At 39.3% G+C, this 17167-nt stretch overlaps 1 protein-coding gene and 2 pseudogenes across 6 annotated transcripts in view; 2 read left to right on the forward strand and 1 right to left on the reverse strand.

Moving 5' to 3' along the window:
- Nucleotides 1–17167, reverse strand: part of LOC110059410 (protein crossbronx homolog) — a 95936-nt gene that overhangs the window by 43929 nt on the left and 34840 nt on the right. For all 6 annotated transcript variants that reach the window (XM_089287999.1, XM_089287994.1, XM_089287997.1 and 3 more), the window contains exon 5: nucleotides 6828–6884. In XM_089287999.1, coding sequence (XP_089144125.1) covers nucleotides 6828–6884 — 57 coding nt within the window. The remainder of the gene's footprint in view (nucleotides 1–6827; nucleotides 6885–17167) is intronic.
- Nucleotides 13513–14927, forward strand: LOC149117943 (uncharacterized; annotated as a pseudogene).
- LOC149117944 (uncharacterized) lies at nucleotides 15033–15956 on the forward strand (annotated as a pseudogene).

Here is a 17167-nt window from a genome sequence, read left to right on the forward strand (position 1 = left end):
GGTGTTTGTCAGCTTCCAGATGTAGGTTTGCAAAATCCAGGAAGTGAGCTCCTGTGATTTGGAAGCCAAAATGCTCGCGTATCATGTTCCAAACAGACTGAATGGAAGTAGAATTCTTTAATACAGTGTTCCTCGATATAACAGGGCAATAGTTGGCTATCTGCCCGAACATTAGTTCCCAAAAATTAACTTTCTGACGAGCTGTTTTACGTCTGGAGAGCAGTACTGTTTCTCCGTCATCAGTGAAACCACGTAGGGGCTGGGCCCTAGTCTTCTTTGCCCAAGTGGTGCTGTCAGTGAGAAATGGAGCGAAGTTAGTGTTGAGTGACAAAGTATAAACCAGATTTTGCCTCCAATTCTCGAAGCTGTTGATTGTCTCATTCTTCGAGAGGCTCCATTGTTTCGGAGCCTGTGCAGTGGTTCCCATGACTGTTGTTGTGTATTTGTTGTACGATGAAATTGTGCTTGAACAAGGAAAATGTTCGAAGTATCAACGTACCTGTGTGGAACGAGTAGCTTTGTCTCGATATTATTGTTTAATGCGCCGATTTCTTGGCATAAGTTCGAGAATGCTGCCACCACGTCAGTAAATAAAGCAGAGGTAAATCGATGACACGATTTGTTACACAACTGGAACCTTTAATAAGCCTGAGCGATCACAGAACGACCTGACGCGCACGAGAGCATGAGGACCGAGAGAGGATGCTACTATGCATGCTTATAACTAGCGTACCGCTGACCAGTACTGACACTGTAGGGCACACTTGTGCGTGTCACAATCCACTAGCTGTTTTTCAAGCGACGATTATTGCTGGAAGGACTTGACATACAACTCCTCTGGACAATAAAACAGCCCACTTTTTTTCTCACTGTTTTCTTCATCACCATCTTCCTCTGTCGCTGAATCCAATTCTGTTGTTTACTCTGGGCTCTGTCTGGCTTTGATGGTTTCGAAAGAAATGTAGGAACTCACATTATCTGTCAGCTTGTTTAAATGAGGCAGACGGCTACTGCTTGCTTTGTGAAAATTCCTCCAGGGTAAAAATTTACCGCAACCAACTCCATAACTGAGAGTTATGAAACTTTCGGATGGGGGGCAAATGGTACGCAAATTTTCCTGGAAAGTGTCCTGAAACGCAGTTATTTATTCACAATTGAAGTAGTAAAATGCCAGTTCAAAACAAACTTCTATATTTGAAATAAATTGACAACTGACAGGCTTCGATAAAACGAGGAACATGGACCATTCCTGAAAATTCCAGAACATCAGTCAATTAATCATTCAGTGATTGCTCTAGCAGTATCTTGAGTTTGTGATACGAACAACTGGTTTTATTACCGAAAACCATTTTAGACTGCTGGTAGGGAAAGATAAATATGAATATGACCATGTGCTAACTGGGCCGCAGTCTCCCTGAGAATTCCCTTTACAAGGGTGTAGCCTCTGGAGAAGAAGTAATATAAAAATAAATATCTGTAGAGCTACAATCCTGGCCATAAGTTGTTGGGACACCTTCTCTTTGGCATGCTAAAACCCATGATTTCAACTACATCCTTGACATTTTAGAGAAAAAGATGCATAGAAGCAAGTGTAATTGACCCCCTCCCCCCTAGCAATGTTGAAAGAAAAGGAAGCTATTTTGAAGATTAGATTGGATGTGTTAAAGAAAGGAAAAAGGGACAATAAAAAGTAGTTAGACAGTTGTGTTGGAACTGAATGTGATTGCTGCAAAATCGTTATTATTGGAATAAGACGTGAATATCTATCTTATCGTCTCTTTACTCGGAGAATACTAGCTGTTCTACGAGGCGAACATTTCCTGAAATGTGGCTGTTCTGAAGCCATTGTCAAGGTTTTCTTTTCTTCAAGATTTTTATCAACATTGACAGGGGGGAGGGGGGAAGGCCGTGAACTGTCCCAATACTAAATCTTGTCACCAGGATTGTAAGGTGGGAACTACTAAAACTTTTAGCCTTGCAAAAATGGAAATGAAAGTGAATATATTTTTGAACAAAACTCAGTTTTGACACAGTAACGGACTGATAAGTTCACAGTCCAAGGGTTTATGCGTGACACGTGATGAAGGCAAACATTTGTGTGACAGGTGAAAACCAACTAAAAGACATATGTGATTCATGAATTTAGGAAAAAGAATGGTTAAAAGGAGCTAAAAGTATAAGTGGCACATGAATTTTGTTAAAATTTGGTTAAGAAACATGAACACAATCCCCCTACCTCCCTTTTAAAGTTACTTTGCCACAGATGTCGATTTCAGTTCACCTCGTTTTGAATTAATTTGCGCTATTTCACCAGACGAGAAACAGATGTCCTTTAAAAAATGACTGTTTTTCCTGCATCTCATCTGCTGTTCGGTTCAAGACTTATATTTAAACAACGTTATCTTACATGGAGTGATAACAGCCTCATTTTCAATGAGATGAGAACATAGAATGAGAAACCCCCTGAAATACGCTTTGTAAACAACTCATGATCAGGAGGTGGCGCTGCACTGTTCTGCCAAGTTATCTTGCTTTTATGTGAACAATGCAACAATTTCAGGACTGCAGCCCTCTTTTTGATACAGCGACATGAAGGTAAGCGGATGTTATATTAAATAAATTGTACATTGAACTTCAAATGCGAAACAATTGAGTTTGCGTGTGTATGTGACTGTACCTTTCCGGCCAATTAATGGCACTGTTGAATCGGCACATTTTATCCAACTTTGAAATGTGATTAAATCACTCCAAATCATTTCCCCAAAAAATCCTTTGGAGATTGAAAAGAACTACCTTCCAAAAGCCATATTTTCAGTCAATTATTTCATGTAGCACATAGTCAAATAATGCATTTCTTTTGACCTATTTTCAGTCTAGTTAAAAGTAGGTCAGATAAATTTAATTAGATTTTGTAAATAAATAAATAAGAATTGCTGAAATTGCTGTCAACAAATGTTTTGATGTTGGTTTTCAAGATTTGATAGTTTTTATCAGTCTAGGTTGTTTGATTTTGTGACGTGAAGCTTCAAGATTTGTCTTAAATTTTGAGCTTCAAAAGTGGCATTTTGACAGAATTTGGTTATTATCAATTTTCTTGTAAATAAATCGACATTCAGCCAAACGAAGTATGTCATGATTTGTTTCACCCTAAGGCCTACCTAACCTGAGAATATGGGCAGAATTTATTTTTTGGCTGTTGCCGTGATATGTTTCACCATTGGGAACATTCGCTCTTAACTGTTACTTAAGTGAAAAAAGCGTCTTTGAGGTGGCCTGTTGACCTGAAATCATCAAGATGTTAGTGGTTTTGAGTGAAATCAACATCTTTGAGCTTTCCGTTGATGTGAAATCAACATTGAGCTGTTTTCTAAATGAAATTAGCATCTCTGCGGTCACGCATGCTCGTGAAATCAACATTTAACTGTTTCTTAAGTGAAAAAAAGAGCCTTTAAGATTGCCTGTTGAAATCAACATTCTGGGAGCCTGCGAGCCCAAGCCTCGAGCTGCGAGTCTCTTTTTGCAAGTCTCAAAAGATTCCTCCCAAAAAATCCAAAAGCAGGCATAATGCTTTAATATAATATTTATTACATGTGGGGTGCTTCATTATGCCAATACCTGAGGAAAATGGAACAACATTTTCTGATCAAACCGGGCCAACCAAGAGGAATCAGACCCTTACCATTTTTTTTATTCCTTTTCCGAATTCCTTACATAATTGAAGAGAAGCAGGGCAGTGAACTGGTTTGTCGAAAATGGAACGGCAAATTTCGGTCAGACCGGTCAGACCGAAATAAGTGGACCACCTCCAGAGGCAATCCCGAATGTTCCTGTCAGAACTAACCTAAATGGACCTCTCCATTTGACTTCCAACCGAAATTTCAGGAACCTTTGGCATAATGGAAAACACCCACAGTCTTCATGTGTTGGTGCACTGTAGCATGGCAAGTGAGGTCATGAAAAGTTTTCCTCTCTTTTTTTTATTTCTACCAATTAAGCAGATATTATAGGAGGGACATCATTTTTCCCGTCTTGCTTTTTGGTAGCTGTGAGCGAGGTAAACAGAAGTGTCGTGACAGTGTGACATTTCATAAGCTGACAGCTAGGATCACAAGATTCGTAAACACTGTAATAGGAGACACAAGAGATTGTGAAATAGGTTTACATGCATATCGAAAGGACACAAAAAATAGGACGCATTGTAACACTGGAAGAGAACTAAACAAGGATTTGTTGAGTACAAGTGAGTTGTGAGTGTGCGAGTTAAGGTGTACCCAGCTCACAAGTTTGGTACAGAGGAAACTTCTGCTGAATCTTAAATTAGTTTGCAAGGAGTTATGATTTTTTCAGCGCAGTACTTTTGTACTGACTTTTACTGGGCCGAGTGAATGGGTTTTATCCCCAACGTTTTGAATTAATCTGAAGTAAAAACTAACGGTATAAACGCGCAACGTTTCGACCGAACTTTGGTCATTATCAAGCTTAAATGTGAAGATAAAAATTTTTGTATGAGTATAAATATAAAACAAAGAAGTGAAAGTATGTAAAGCATGTAAATGTAAAAAATGGTGTTAAGAACAATAAAATGCATGCAAGAATAACATCATTAAAAATGATTAAAAACTTTTGCACGAATTGAGTCTGACTGTACATTGAGACTTGGTCTCGGTTCATTAATAAAAAACATTTCAAAAATGAGACAGTCAAACTTGTTCTTGCACTTTTTTAAGGTGGTAAAATTCCTTGTAAGATCCTTGCAAAAATTTTTATCTTCACATTTAAGCTCTGTAATGACAGAAGTTTGGTCAAAATGTTGCATGCTTTTACCAGTAGTTTTTACTTCAAATTGTTTTGAAAAACCTTTACTTATAAACTTTTGAATTGCTAGAAATAAGCAGTCATCCAGTCTTTCGATTTTACGGGGGAACTATTAAAAAAAAAATGAAACATCTGGTTTCCCAAGATGCAAAAAAAACATTATGCATCTTTCGTGGCAGTGCTTCTTGATATATCATGTTGATAATTACCTAAAATTTGCTTCACTTGAACGTTTCCCTGTGTATATTTGCAGATTAGTCAATTTTACATACTGTAAATCCTCGAATTAGTGCCTCCCTCAAATAAGTGCCCCCTTCAAATAAGCGCCCCACCCATCAGCCGAAAATTTAAAATAAGCACCCCCTCCCCTCCCCCTTATTTTGTGGACGAGTAATGAGACAACAAAGGATGTATAGTTTTTGTCATGTAGTATCAGATTTGTAAATTGTTTCAGTTTGTGAACACGTTTAGTAAACAAGTTGAACATGTTAAGTACTAACGGTGCCGCGATTTAAACTTTAGGATCAACTTTGTATGTCAATAAACAGCTTATGTTGGTGTTTACGTGAAGATGATGTATTAAAAAAATGATTATGCCAGGCCACGATTGGGGAAAAATTAAATAAGCATCCCCTCGAATAAGCGCCCCGCTTCTTTTCCTAAATTTGAAATAAGCGCCCCAGGCACTAATTCAAGGATTTACAGTAATCAACATTTTGATACAAAATTTGCAAGGGAAACTCAAAATTTCATTCATATCTGAAACTATAAACTGACCTTCAAATTCTGTTTTGATACAGATGGAAAACTACTTGTGTGGAATTTCACGAATGAAAGAAAATTGAAAACTTGTGTTTCTTCTGCCAAGTGTGGCATTTACTGAGTAAATGTTAACGTTAAATTAAAAACTCAAAAAAAAAAACAGAAAAAAATATGCAGTGGCTTGCAAAAATAGGCTTGTGACTCACGGCTTGAGGCTCTGGCTTGCAGGCTCGCACATTAGTTACACTCCAAAATTATTGCTTTCAAAACTTGAAGACAAAGTTTTTTTGCTTTGTTGTGGAGCAGAAACTTATTTTGAGCTTTTTTCTAGCAATTCAGAGCGAAAAATGCAAAATACAACTTAAAATTTGACAAAGGGCGGACATGCATACAGCCCTACAATTCCTAACTAAAGATCCTTTTTTCCTGCTTGAAACCAAAGATCTGCTCAAAAATTTCATCCTAAATATCCTATTTTACATTTTGCAACTCTATGATTTTAAGTCTTAGTTAACAATTTTTCAAGTTATCCAATACTTGCCTTGAATTGTATTACAGGTCATGTCATTTTTATGACCTGTGATCTCATTAATCATGGCTCTCAACCACTTATCATTAAACTGAGCACAGTTTTGTTTGACTTGTTAGGCTGAACTGCAATAAAGTAGTATACTATCCATACCAAGATTTAACAAAGCAGAAGCAAGCAAAATACATAGAGGATATTACATGCCCGTTTGTGGATACAAATTTTATCTTCGAGTGTTCAACTAGATATCTCACTCATTCGCTGCACTCACTTGTGAGATCTTGAGTTAAACACTTGAGGATAAAATTTGTATCCAAAAGCAGGCATGTAATATTCTGTTTATTACATAAACATACTAATGATGTTTTTGACAATTCTGTGAAGATTTCCGTCAACTTTCCGAAGATTTTCGAAGATTTTCCAAAATTGTTCCAAAGGCCAGACGAATGCTTCCAAGCATTTTCCGAACATTTCTGAACATTTTCCAAAGATTGCCGAAGATGATTTATGAAGATCCGAAGATGTTTCCATCATACATCAACAAATTTAAGTGTAGTTAAAGGGACAAAAGAAAAATGTTATAAAAAAGGAATGATATCTTCACAGTCTGAAAAATAAAAATAGTACCTTCACTGCGCGCGATGAAGATATGATTTTTTAGTAAAAGGAAAAATCCTGGTATTTCACTGGTGTTTATATAATAAAGCTCAATATTACTCACCATATGTTGTTTTTACCTCTTTGCCACAGGGGGAAATGACTATCCAAGTTAAGTACACTAAAACAAGATGAAATCAAATTACAGCTGGATCCCTTCTAGACTGGATTCATCTCTCTTTTCTAATTGACTTGAACATGTATTCTTTTTTTTCATGATATTTATTTAGCAACTTCAAAAAGACAATGCAAAGTACAAAATTACATGTAGTAGCGCATGATTGACATAATTTAAAACTACAAAGCAACAATTTTACGTATACAATGATATCTTGGTTACAATATATTTAATTGTAGAAAAGGGAAAAAAGATTAGTGCACTGGAATCAGGATCAAGCAGCTTGGGTTTGAGCCCTGGCCGGGGAAATTGTGTTGTGTTTTTGGGCAAGACATTCACAGCACCTCACACAGCACCTCTCACAGCGCCTCACACAGTGCCTCTCACAGCGCCTCACACAGCACTTCTTTCCACCCAGGTGTATAATGGGTTCTGGCTAATTTAGTGCTGGGGGCAACCCTGTGATAGACTAACATTCCATCCAGGAGGGATCAAGTAGAAATACTCCTAGTCACTTCATGCTACAGAAACTGCGATTTAAGTTCCAGCCAGCTGATGGGCCACTTGGCTAGTATGCAGACTTTACCTTACCTTTACAGATTGGCAAGAGAATATACACAAATACATGCAAGTCTCAATTAGAACTACAGTGCTATCTGTCAAGCACAAGCTACAACAACTGCTGTAGCATTGATTTTGAAATATCTGTTGAAATGTTATGGCTAGCAAACATACAGCTGTAGTTCAGGGATTGGAATCTGCATGGGAGTCTTTGTAATAGAAATATTATTGTACTTCCTTGACCAGGGCTGTTTGGCTGTTTAATGTTAAAAATATAGAGAGGATATTACAGGGTGGCGAGAGGATAAGAATTTTATGTTCAAGTGGCAAGAATATCTCACGAATGAGTGCAGCGGATGAGTGAGATATTCTTGTGATATTCTTACGATATTCCATGTTAGAGTGTTCTTGCCACTCGAACATAAAATTCATATCTTTGAGCCAACGTGTCATGTTCTTTCCATTATATAGACATACTGATCACAGTGGTTTTGACGATTTTCCGAAGATTTCTGACCAGTTTCTGAACATTTCCAAAAATTCTCCAAACTTGTCAGAAGGTCACACAAACGTTGCCAAACATTTTTCAAAATTTTCCGAAGATTTCTGAAGATTTCCTAAGATCCCCAAAGAATGCCGAAGACTTTCGAGGAAGACCCGAAGATGTTTCAATCATACACCAACGAATTTAAGTACAATTTAACAGACAACCTTGATATCAGTGAAATCATTGATATCTTCACTAGTGAGGATACAGAATATACACCACCTGAGTCCCAGATGTGGTTTCGTATGAATATTATGAGTGGTGTATTTTACAGTAAAACACTCGTGTCTATATAATAAAACGTTTTAACACATTTTATTCCAGACCTGTACATGTATCCTTTCCATCCCACTGACCTCTTCCCTCACACATTCCACTCTCATCCTCCCCTCCCTATGTGAAGATATTTCCAAACCAAATCTGTCATCACCCGTATCCAGTAAAGAGCCTAACAGAATACATGTCTGTGACTTTGAAAGCCTTTCCTAGGGAAACCAAACTCTTAGTATGATGCTGCCTGGCTTTGATTAAAATACTATTGCTTGCTTTGCAACAAAGTCAAACCATAATTAGGGGTGCTAAAAGTTTACTTTTCCATGCTCCATTCCCTTTTTAAGCAACTGGCGCCCGTTTTATGAAGCTCAATTTGACGTAGAAATTTTTGTAGAACTCTATGACTCTACGCTTTTGTCAACAGTCTCCTCCAATGTGTTGGAAAGATACATTACCTCCTACTTCATAGCTTTTACCATAGTTGTGTATTGTTACTATGGTTACCTGCCTATTTCATGACATTTGACTTCAAACCATCTACCCTCTGAGTCCATCTACGCTCATACACAAATAGCCAACTGGTCTGCTTCCTGCCCGTTGGGATTTTTAAGCCTATTACGTTCAGTTGATATATTTGTTTCTTTCATTTAAAGTGGCAGGCCTGTGAACTAGCTAGGTGTAACTAAGCGCACTGACCACTATAAACAACATTCGAACATTTGAATGCTCTACGTTCTACCAGCTAATCTCTTCGATCTATGCTCTACGCTCTACGTTCTACGTTCTACCATCTACACTCTACTCTCTATGTTCTACCAACTAGTCGCTCTATGCTCTACCATCTACCATCTACCCTCTAAGCCCATCTACACTCTACTCTCTACATTCTACCAGCTACCCGCTCTACGCTCTATGATCTCCATCTACCCTCTAAGCCCATCTACGCTCTACTCTCTACGCTCAACTATCTACCTAGCCTGCGAACAGGCTCCTGGTTAGCCCGAACAAAGCGAGGGAGCCTGTAGACATTCTATTGATGCTGCCTTTCTATGATACCAGCTCCTGGTATCATGATATGATTGGTTAAATCGCTGATTGTTGACATCTTTGAGATGAATATTTGTCAGATCTTTGTAAAATTACATGACTCCAACGGTTTGTTACAATAGTGCATTTGCTGTTCTCTTTTAAGTTTCGGTCTCTCAACCTCTTGTTATTTCACAAGTGATTCTGAAGGGTACTTTATGCTCTGTTATGAGCAGGAATTTTATGTAGACGCTAGTGGAGTGGAGCTGTTTGCTGGTGCTATAGCAATTTTTTTAGAGGTCAAAGCCATGGTTTCTGGATTTTCCGCTGTTATCTGCTTGTCGCTTTGCAGAGTTTGACACCTCTATCATGTGCTTATAATCTCTTTAGGCTCATTTCAGTATTGCAAAATATGTTTTAAGCTCTCTAAGTATTGGCTTTGGAGGGACAAAGTTAAGTTTGAAATATTCCGTGAACATGTTGCTTACTTGCACTCTATATTATGACGCCCGGCCCGGCTTTTTGATTAGCTCAATTAGAACTGTTTGCAAGTACCGAAAATGTAGCCTCTTGACAGGTCTAATTACTTCATTGACTGATTTGTTACAGGCTTATCACCAAGGGCAGATAGGCACATCAAAAGCAAAGTCTACAGGCTCCCCTGTCCCCACCCCGATTGCTTTGCTCTTTGAATTCTTCTGTTTTGCACTTGCCGAAATTTTTTTCCGCTCTCGCCAGGAGCCTGTTCGCAGGCTATGATCTACCCTCTAAGCCCATCTGCTTGGAAAGTTATTGGAATCTCTTAATTTTTCTTTTAATCTTTTAATTTTTTAACGAAGGCTAGTGAGCAGCCCAAAGGAAGACGTCTTGTAGTTTAAGCTTTTTCGTTTATTTCTGATGCGCTTCGTCTCTGTCTGAGACTTCTTGAGGGAATGATTTAAGTTACCTAAGGTTAACTTCCCATGGAAGTGAATACTTGCTGAAACACACTGTAAACGGACATTACAAGAAACGCCTTAATGCACATGTTATTGTGTGATGTTATATTTTGGGGGCCATGTGATTAGCGCTAACCGTATGGCCCCCAAAATATAAAAAACAGTTTAAAAATATTGAAAAGTTAAATTAGAAAAAGATATATCTTTTGTCTGGAAGAGTCCCAAAGAAATCCTATTAGAGTTTCCTAGTTGTCTCTATAGCAAGAATGATCATATCAAACTTACGTACTATGTTATTGATGAAAGTAGTATTTCGTTTCTCGATTTATTTCTTGATGCTAATTTTAGCACTCTGCACTTTTCTTCCCATCAAAAGCCACTAAATAAGTATCTGTACATTCCCTTTGAGTCGTTTCATCCCGCGAGCAACAAGAGGGCCTTCATTAGAGGTGCGCTTATGTGCTATACTAGAAATAGCTCCACTTTTAGAGCCTTTAGCAAAATGCGAGAAATTCTGGAAGTGCCTCAGGCTTCATGGATACCCAGTTGGGTTTTTACTTTCTAAATACAGTAACAGAACTAAATGGCTTTCACTAAAACGCTAATCGTACAACAGTAGGATGGCAGTCTTTAAATCCACATTTAACTGTAGTCATGCTAACTGATGAGAAGCACATTTTGTTTTAGAAAAGTCCTAAAAACAATAGGTGCACGGATTGGTTAAAAATGGTTTTTCTATAACTCGATAGAAACTCAGAACTAGCAATAGCTGTTGACGTATTGATGGCGCGAGCAAAGAGAATTTACACTTTGATGATCAAAGTTAACAAGTTTTTTTCCTTTTTTTCATTGTGGTGTTTTCTAAAAGAAATAGAAAACATGTTCTCCATGTTTCTATCGAGTTATAGAAACACTCATGAAAGTTTGGGAGAATTCAGTCGAAAAAGCTGTGGAAACTGAGCATTTCTCGTTCTCCCAACCTTCCACTTGTGTTTCTATAACTCCATAGAAAGTAAGTAAGTAAGTAAGTAAGACTTTATTTTACAAGGGTAACATTTGACAGTAATAAAACTGATAACCTAATGGCCCTCTAAAATAAAATTTGAAAAAGAAAGAAATAGTAACAATCGTAACAATATTAAAAATAATTAAAATAAAATAATTAAGCCTATATACATTGTAAAATATTTACAAAATGTGATTATTTACAAATTTTTTAAAAAAAATTTACAGGAATAGTTTGCTAAGAATTTGATTATCTAAAATTATTTTAAAAAGGGAGCGCTTAAAATTTTTTACACTGGTACTCTGTTTGATGTCCACACTTAATTTGTTCCATTCTTTTGTGGCTCGCACAGCAAACGCTCGACCCCCTTCAGTACTTCTCTTAAATCGCAGGCACATTAAGTTTATATTACAAAAACGGGTTGATCTATTATGTGTCAGAGTTTCTGATAAGTAAATCATTTATATATTCCGGGGTACATGTTTTTTATTTCTTAAATAGTGTACTCAAAAAGTGCCAATACTTAGGTCACAGGACTTTGAACACTTAGTGGATGTTTTGCGACCAAGTGGAGATGTTGTTTACTAGTTTTTAGAGTCATAATTCGTCGTAGAGATTGCTGTTCATTTTAAGTTCGAATAAATGGTTTAACTCAGAGCCATACTGGTAGAAGAGCGAGATTCACGTTGGGGAAATTCGCCGAATTCAAGAAAATGCCATCAAATTCGAAGAAGAAGTGCCGTGACCGAGCGAAGGGCACAGATGATGGTGAAGATACCCGCGATAAAATTGCAGATAAAATAGAAGAGCAAAGATCAAGAAAGCCAAGTCAAAATCGCTATTCGCAAGATGAAAAAATCAGCTGGCGGATTTATTAGAAGATGGAGTGGCGAATAACTGTCAAATAAGAGTGTTGAGGAAAAAACTTGACAAAGCCCAAGATAATGTTGTTGAAGGTTTGACATTGTTGGCTGTGTTGTATTCAGAAGCTAGAGATCGGTATGCCCTTGAGAAAACAAGCCGCGAACTTGAGGAAACTGAGAACGAATTCTGTAAGGCCCAAGAGAGTATACAAGAATATTTGGATGTCAATAAGGATGAATTATCGAGTCAAGTGTCAGGATTTTCCGGGAAATTATGTAATTTGCATTCACAAGAAACAAAAGCTTGCCAGGATGTGACCGAGCTCAAGGAGCGATGACATGAAAAAGAAGAATCTGTCAAGCGTGCTCAAAAGAAAATGGAGGAAGAATATGCCCGTTGTCAAAAAGAAATGGAAGCCAAAGTTAGAGAGGCGAAGGAGGAATTAGCCCGTGCAAAAGGAGATTGCAAAGAGAAATATTGAAAGCTTGAAGGTGCCATAGACAAAGAGCTTGGATTGTTGCCTCCAAGCTCACAAAGAGGGATATTAAGCCAGGAGAGGAAGAGAAGACTGTTGAAGAAACATGAACTCGGGAAAGACATGTGGAAACAACTGACAAGGGTTTCTATTCCAGTATTTAGTGGAGACAGCAGTCGTATGGGAGCTGGATGGCTTGTGTTGAAAAAGCACCAGCCACTGCAGAGTATAAATTGTTGCAGCTAAAGAAGTACCTATCTGGAGAAGCGTTGACAGCAGTTGAGAGCTTAGAACATTCGGTCGAGGCCTATGAAGTGGCCAAGAGCAGATTGGAGAGAAAATTCTGTGGTCAACGTCATCAGATCAATTTCCACTTAGAGGAATTGGACCAGTTCCCACCAATTTGTCCTGAAAACTCCAAGGACCTAGACAGGTTGGCAGACTTACTGGATGTGATTGTCATAAATCTAAAGGAGGCCAGAAGAAAAGAGGAACTTGGCAATGGGTCCTTGTACATGAAAGTACAAAAAAAACAATGACCAGTACCATGCTTGCTAATTACAACAGATGGTTGTTTGAGCAGAAAAAAGTGGAATGTGTTGGGCACTTTGTGAGTGGATCATGCAAGAAGCTGAATTCCAGACTGTTGCGGCAGAGACACTAAGTGGGCTGACAGGAAAGTGAAGAGATAGCTTACACACATTCTTTGGTCAGACAAGCAGTTCAGGAAAGCCTGTCAGCACAAATTGCCCACTTTGTAAGAAAGATCATCTAGTGTTAAGCTGCGAGGAGTTTAAGAAAATGGATGTGCAGAGTCATTAACAAAAGGCTTAACAGCTAAGACTCTGTTATCGTTGCCTCTGAAGAAGTCACAACGGAAGGCGATGTGCTCAAAATAGTCGGTGTGGTATCGAGAGCTGTGAGAAAATGCACAATCAGGTATGCATGGAGATCAGTTTGTAAATGGTGGAAGTGCTAGCAAGTTACAAGTGATAGAGCCAGAGAGGAGCCTACCCTTGGACACGGGAGCTAGTGAAAACAATGCATGCAGCTCTGGCACAGAGCGGGAGCGAAGTACCCTTCCTAAACACTCCTTGACAACAACCATGGCAACCACAACAGCTCCAGAGCCAGCAAAGTACCTCGCCTTGCGTACAGTACGGGTAGTGGTGAAGAATGGGGAGCAAAGAATGATCATAAATGCTTTACTTGATGACGGAAGCACAAAGACCTACATACATGGTGATGTGGCTGCTGAGCTAGGATTGGAAGGAAGTACCCAACGGATCACAGTTAATGTGCTAAATGGTGAGGAAGTTTCCTTTGAAACCATGCCAGTGGAGTTTGACCTGCAGAGTATTGATGGCAAGACTCGTGGAAGAATTTCATCATTTACAGCAATACCGGTGACTGGGAATATGAGACCAGTTAACTGGAAAGGGCAATCGGGAAAGTGGAAGCACCTGCAAGGTGTTAACTTGCCCAATCCTGGCCCTCGGACAATCATTGACATGTTGATTGGCATAGACTATGCTGAATTGCACTTTTCCATTGGAAATGACTGTGGCCAACCTGGGGAGCCGGTGGCTCGACTGACACGTTTAGGTGGGACGTGTATTGGTTCACCTGAGCTGAGAGAGGATAGCGTGCAGCAGACAAATTTCAACATGGCCCATTTCGTTCATAATCAAGAGAAATAATCAAGTTCCGTATTGCAGAAGTTTTGGGAGGTCGACTCATCTGGGTCAATCACAGAAAGAGAACTGTTGAAAAAAGAGGAAGCTGAAGCGAAAAAGCATTTGAGAGCTCAGTGCAGTTCAAAGGGGAAAGATATGAAGTAGACATGCCATGGAAACCAAATGCCCACGAGTTACCAAACAAGTATGAGATGGCAGTGAACTGGTTGATCAGCACTGAAAAGAGACTTCTGAAGAATCCTCAGCTAGCGGGGTCGTATTCAGACATCATCAGCAAGTACATACATGTACAGAAGGGCTATGTTTCTAAAGTGACACCCTCTAAGACAGAAGTGAAGGCCTGGTATCTTCCACACTTCGCAATTGTAAGACCTGAAAAGACAACTACAAAGACTGGGGTGGTTTTCGATGCCTCTGCAAAATTGGATGGACTGCCATTGAATGGCGGCATCTGCCAAGGACCAAAACTCCAAAGGGATATCTTTGATGTACTACTACGTTTTCCATGGTTTCCAGTAGCCCTAGTATGTGACATTGCAGAGATGTATCGTAGAATTTGGATATCACCCTCAAGTAGACTATTCCATTGTTTCTTCTGGAGGGACGTAGATCAGTCAAGATCTCCAGATGTTTATCAGTTCATTAGCCTTGTCTTTTGAGTTAACTCGTGCCCCTATCAAGCACAATTTGGTTCTCAGAAGCATGCAAGAGAAAACCAAGAGCACTACCTGAAAGCTGCCGAAACAATCTTGGAGTCTACATACATGGATGACAGCATGGACTCTTCCCCTAGCAAAGAGGAGTGTGTAAAACTTTATGAGGAACTATCAGCACCCTGAAGGTCTGCAGGTATGCATACCAGAAAGTGGTCTTCCAACTCAGAGCAGTACTGAAGAAGATACCTGAAGAAGACAGAGCTGCAGAAGTGGACTTAAACAAAGGAAATTTGCTGTCAATGAGGACGCTTGGTGTGTTGTGGTTGGTTATGGAAGATGTTTTCATCTACAGAGTGAATCTGTCAGATGAGAAGTTCCAGTTGACCAAGCGAAATTTCCTGCGTAAGATAGCCATGCTGTTTGACACTATGGGGTTTCTGGCACCATACATGATCCGGGCAAAGATTCTACTGCAAGAGATGTGGACCTCAAGATTAGATTGGGATGACCCGCTAGACCAAAGCCAAGCTAGACAGGCCAGGATGTGGTTTGAAGAGCTCACAGAGTTGTCAGAAGTGCAAGTCTCTCATTGCCTGCAGTTGAACTCAGATGTTGAAACAGTTACCTTGCACACCTTCACAGATGCATCAGGGGATGCGTATGGTGCAGCAACTTATGTTAGGTACAAGTACAAGGGTGGTACAGTATCTACCAGCCTAGTGGCCTCCAAGACATGAGTGGCACCACTATCAGCTACAAGCTTTCTGAGACTCGAACTTATGGGAGCTTTTTTGGGATTAAGATTGGCCCTGTCCATAGCCAAGGTTCTTAAGATTGACCAGAACCTACTCACATTCTGGAGTGACAGCATGAATATGTTGTGGTGGATATGAATACCCAGTCGCAGTTTCAGACCGTTGGTAGCAAATCGGATAGGAGAAATACATGATTCAAGCAGTCCTACTCAGTGGCGTCATTGTTAGCACACACCAGAACCCTGCTGACCTGCCAACCAGAGGAATTTCTGCATGACTGAGCTAAAAGGAAACGAGATGTGGTGGAAGGAATAGCAGTTGTTTTGCCAACGAGTTGTTTCGCCAACAACTTGTTCACCAACTCTTAGGTCGATTTGCTAACGTCAGATATCCAGTGCTAAAAAAAAGGCTGCTCAATGATGTCTGAAATGCAATCCTGATCCTTGGGTGAAGAAATTTTAACAAGATCTGTTAGATCTTATAACCGCGCTTTTAAAATTGAACTGTTTGCTTAGCACTACCGTCGGAACGCAGTGCACATTCCAAAGCAGTCATTGATGATTCTTTTCTTACTGTAGACATCACATCACTTGATCAACACAAACTGTATTATTGCACCATTATTCCACCATTACCACCAGTGGTAGCCATTGACAAATCTCCGATGACGTAATGGTCTTAATCTTTGTAGAACTTTCTTCGGGATATGTATGGGCATGAACAATATAAATGACACGATAATAACACTATTAACAACAGCTTTCTTTCTTAAAAGTCATGATTAAATTTAATTGGTGTTTTCCACGAGTAAAGGGCTAGCAAAGTAGTCACACAAGTCATATAATTTAATAATAAAACTCTATCCTGACCGATGTATCGATTTTGGTCACTCCAGTGACCACAGATTGAAAACGTGACAGAAAATTGGCGTTACTTTCGATGATCTCAACATTAACCAATTATAGGCCATCTTTCAGCTCTTTTCGTCATATCCCCCCCACGGGAGAATTTTGTCAAGTTAGCTAATTTAGCATGCAAGCCACCGTAATGGCGGTCACCGTTGACGAAATGTTTATTTGCTCAAAATTGGGGCAAAATCTTTCGGAGATGGAAGTCAGGACATTTGTAAGGATACAGAAAGTAATTTGGGGCCGGTTGCTGGCTTCTAAGGCTGAATTTATCCAGAAGTAAGCTGTATTTTCATTTTCGTGCCGAAAGCCGTGCGATGAAATGTTATCGGCTTGTTCTGCTGTCTTGTTCTGTTTTTCTCTTGGTCTTTCTTGTAGCCCACCGAGGCTGGTCTTTCGTCTAAATCAGTTGAAAAAAGTTCGAACAAGATGTTCCCATTCAAGTTTAAGCTCTCAGGCGATAATTCTGGAGCTTTTTGGCCGAAACGTTCGGCTTTGTTATGTTCGTGTTTTTTGGTTGCTATGGGCAACTGTTGCTTCCTTTGTTAGGTCAAGTCTGGGGAGTGAGGTCACAAAAAAA

Source organism: Orbicella faveolata, unplaced genomic scaffold, assembly GCF_042242905.1.
Source record: "Orbicella faveolata isolate gen_17 unplaced genomic scaffold, um_ofav_v1 contig_1, whole genome shotgun sequence".
Lineage (NCBI taxonomy): Eukaryota > Metazoa > Cnidaria > Anthozoa > Scleractinia > Merulinidae > Orbicella > Orbicella faveolata.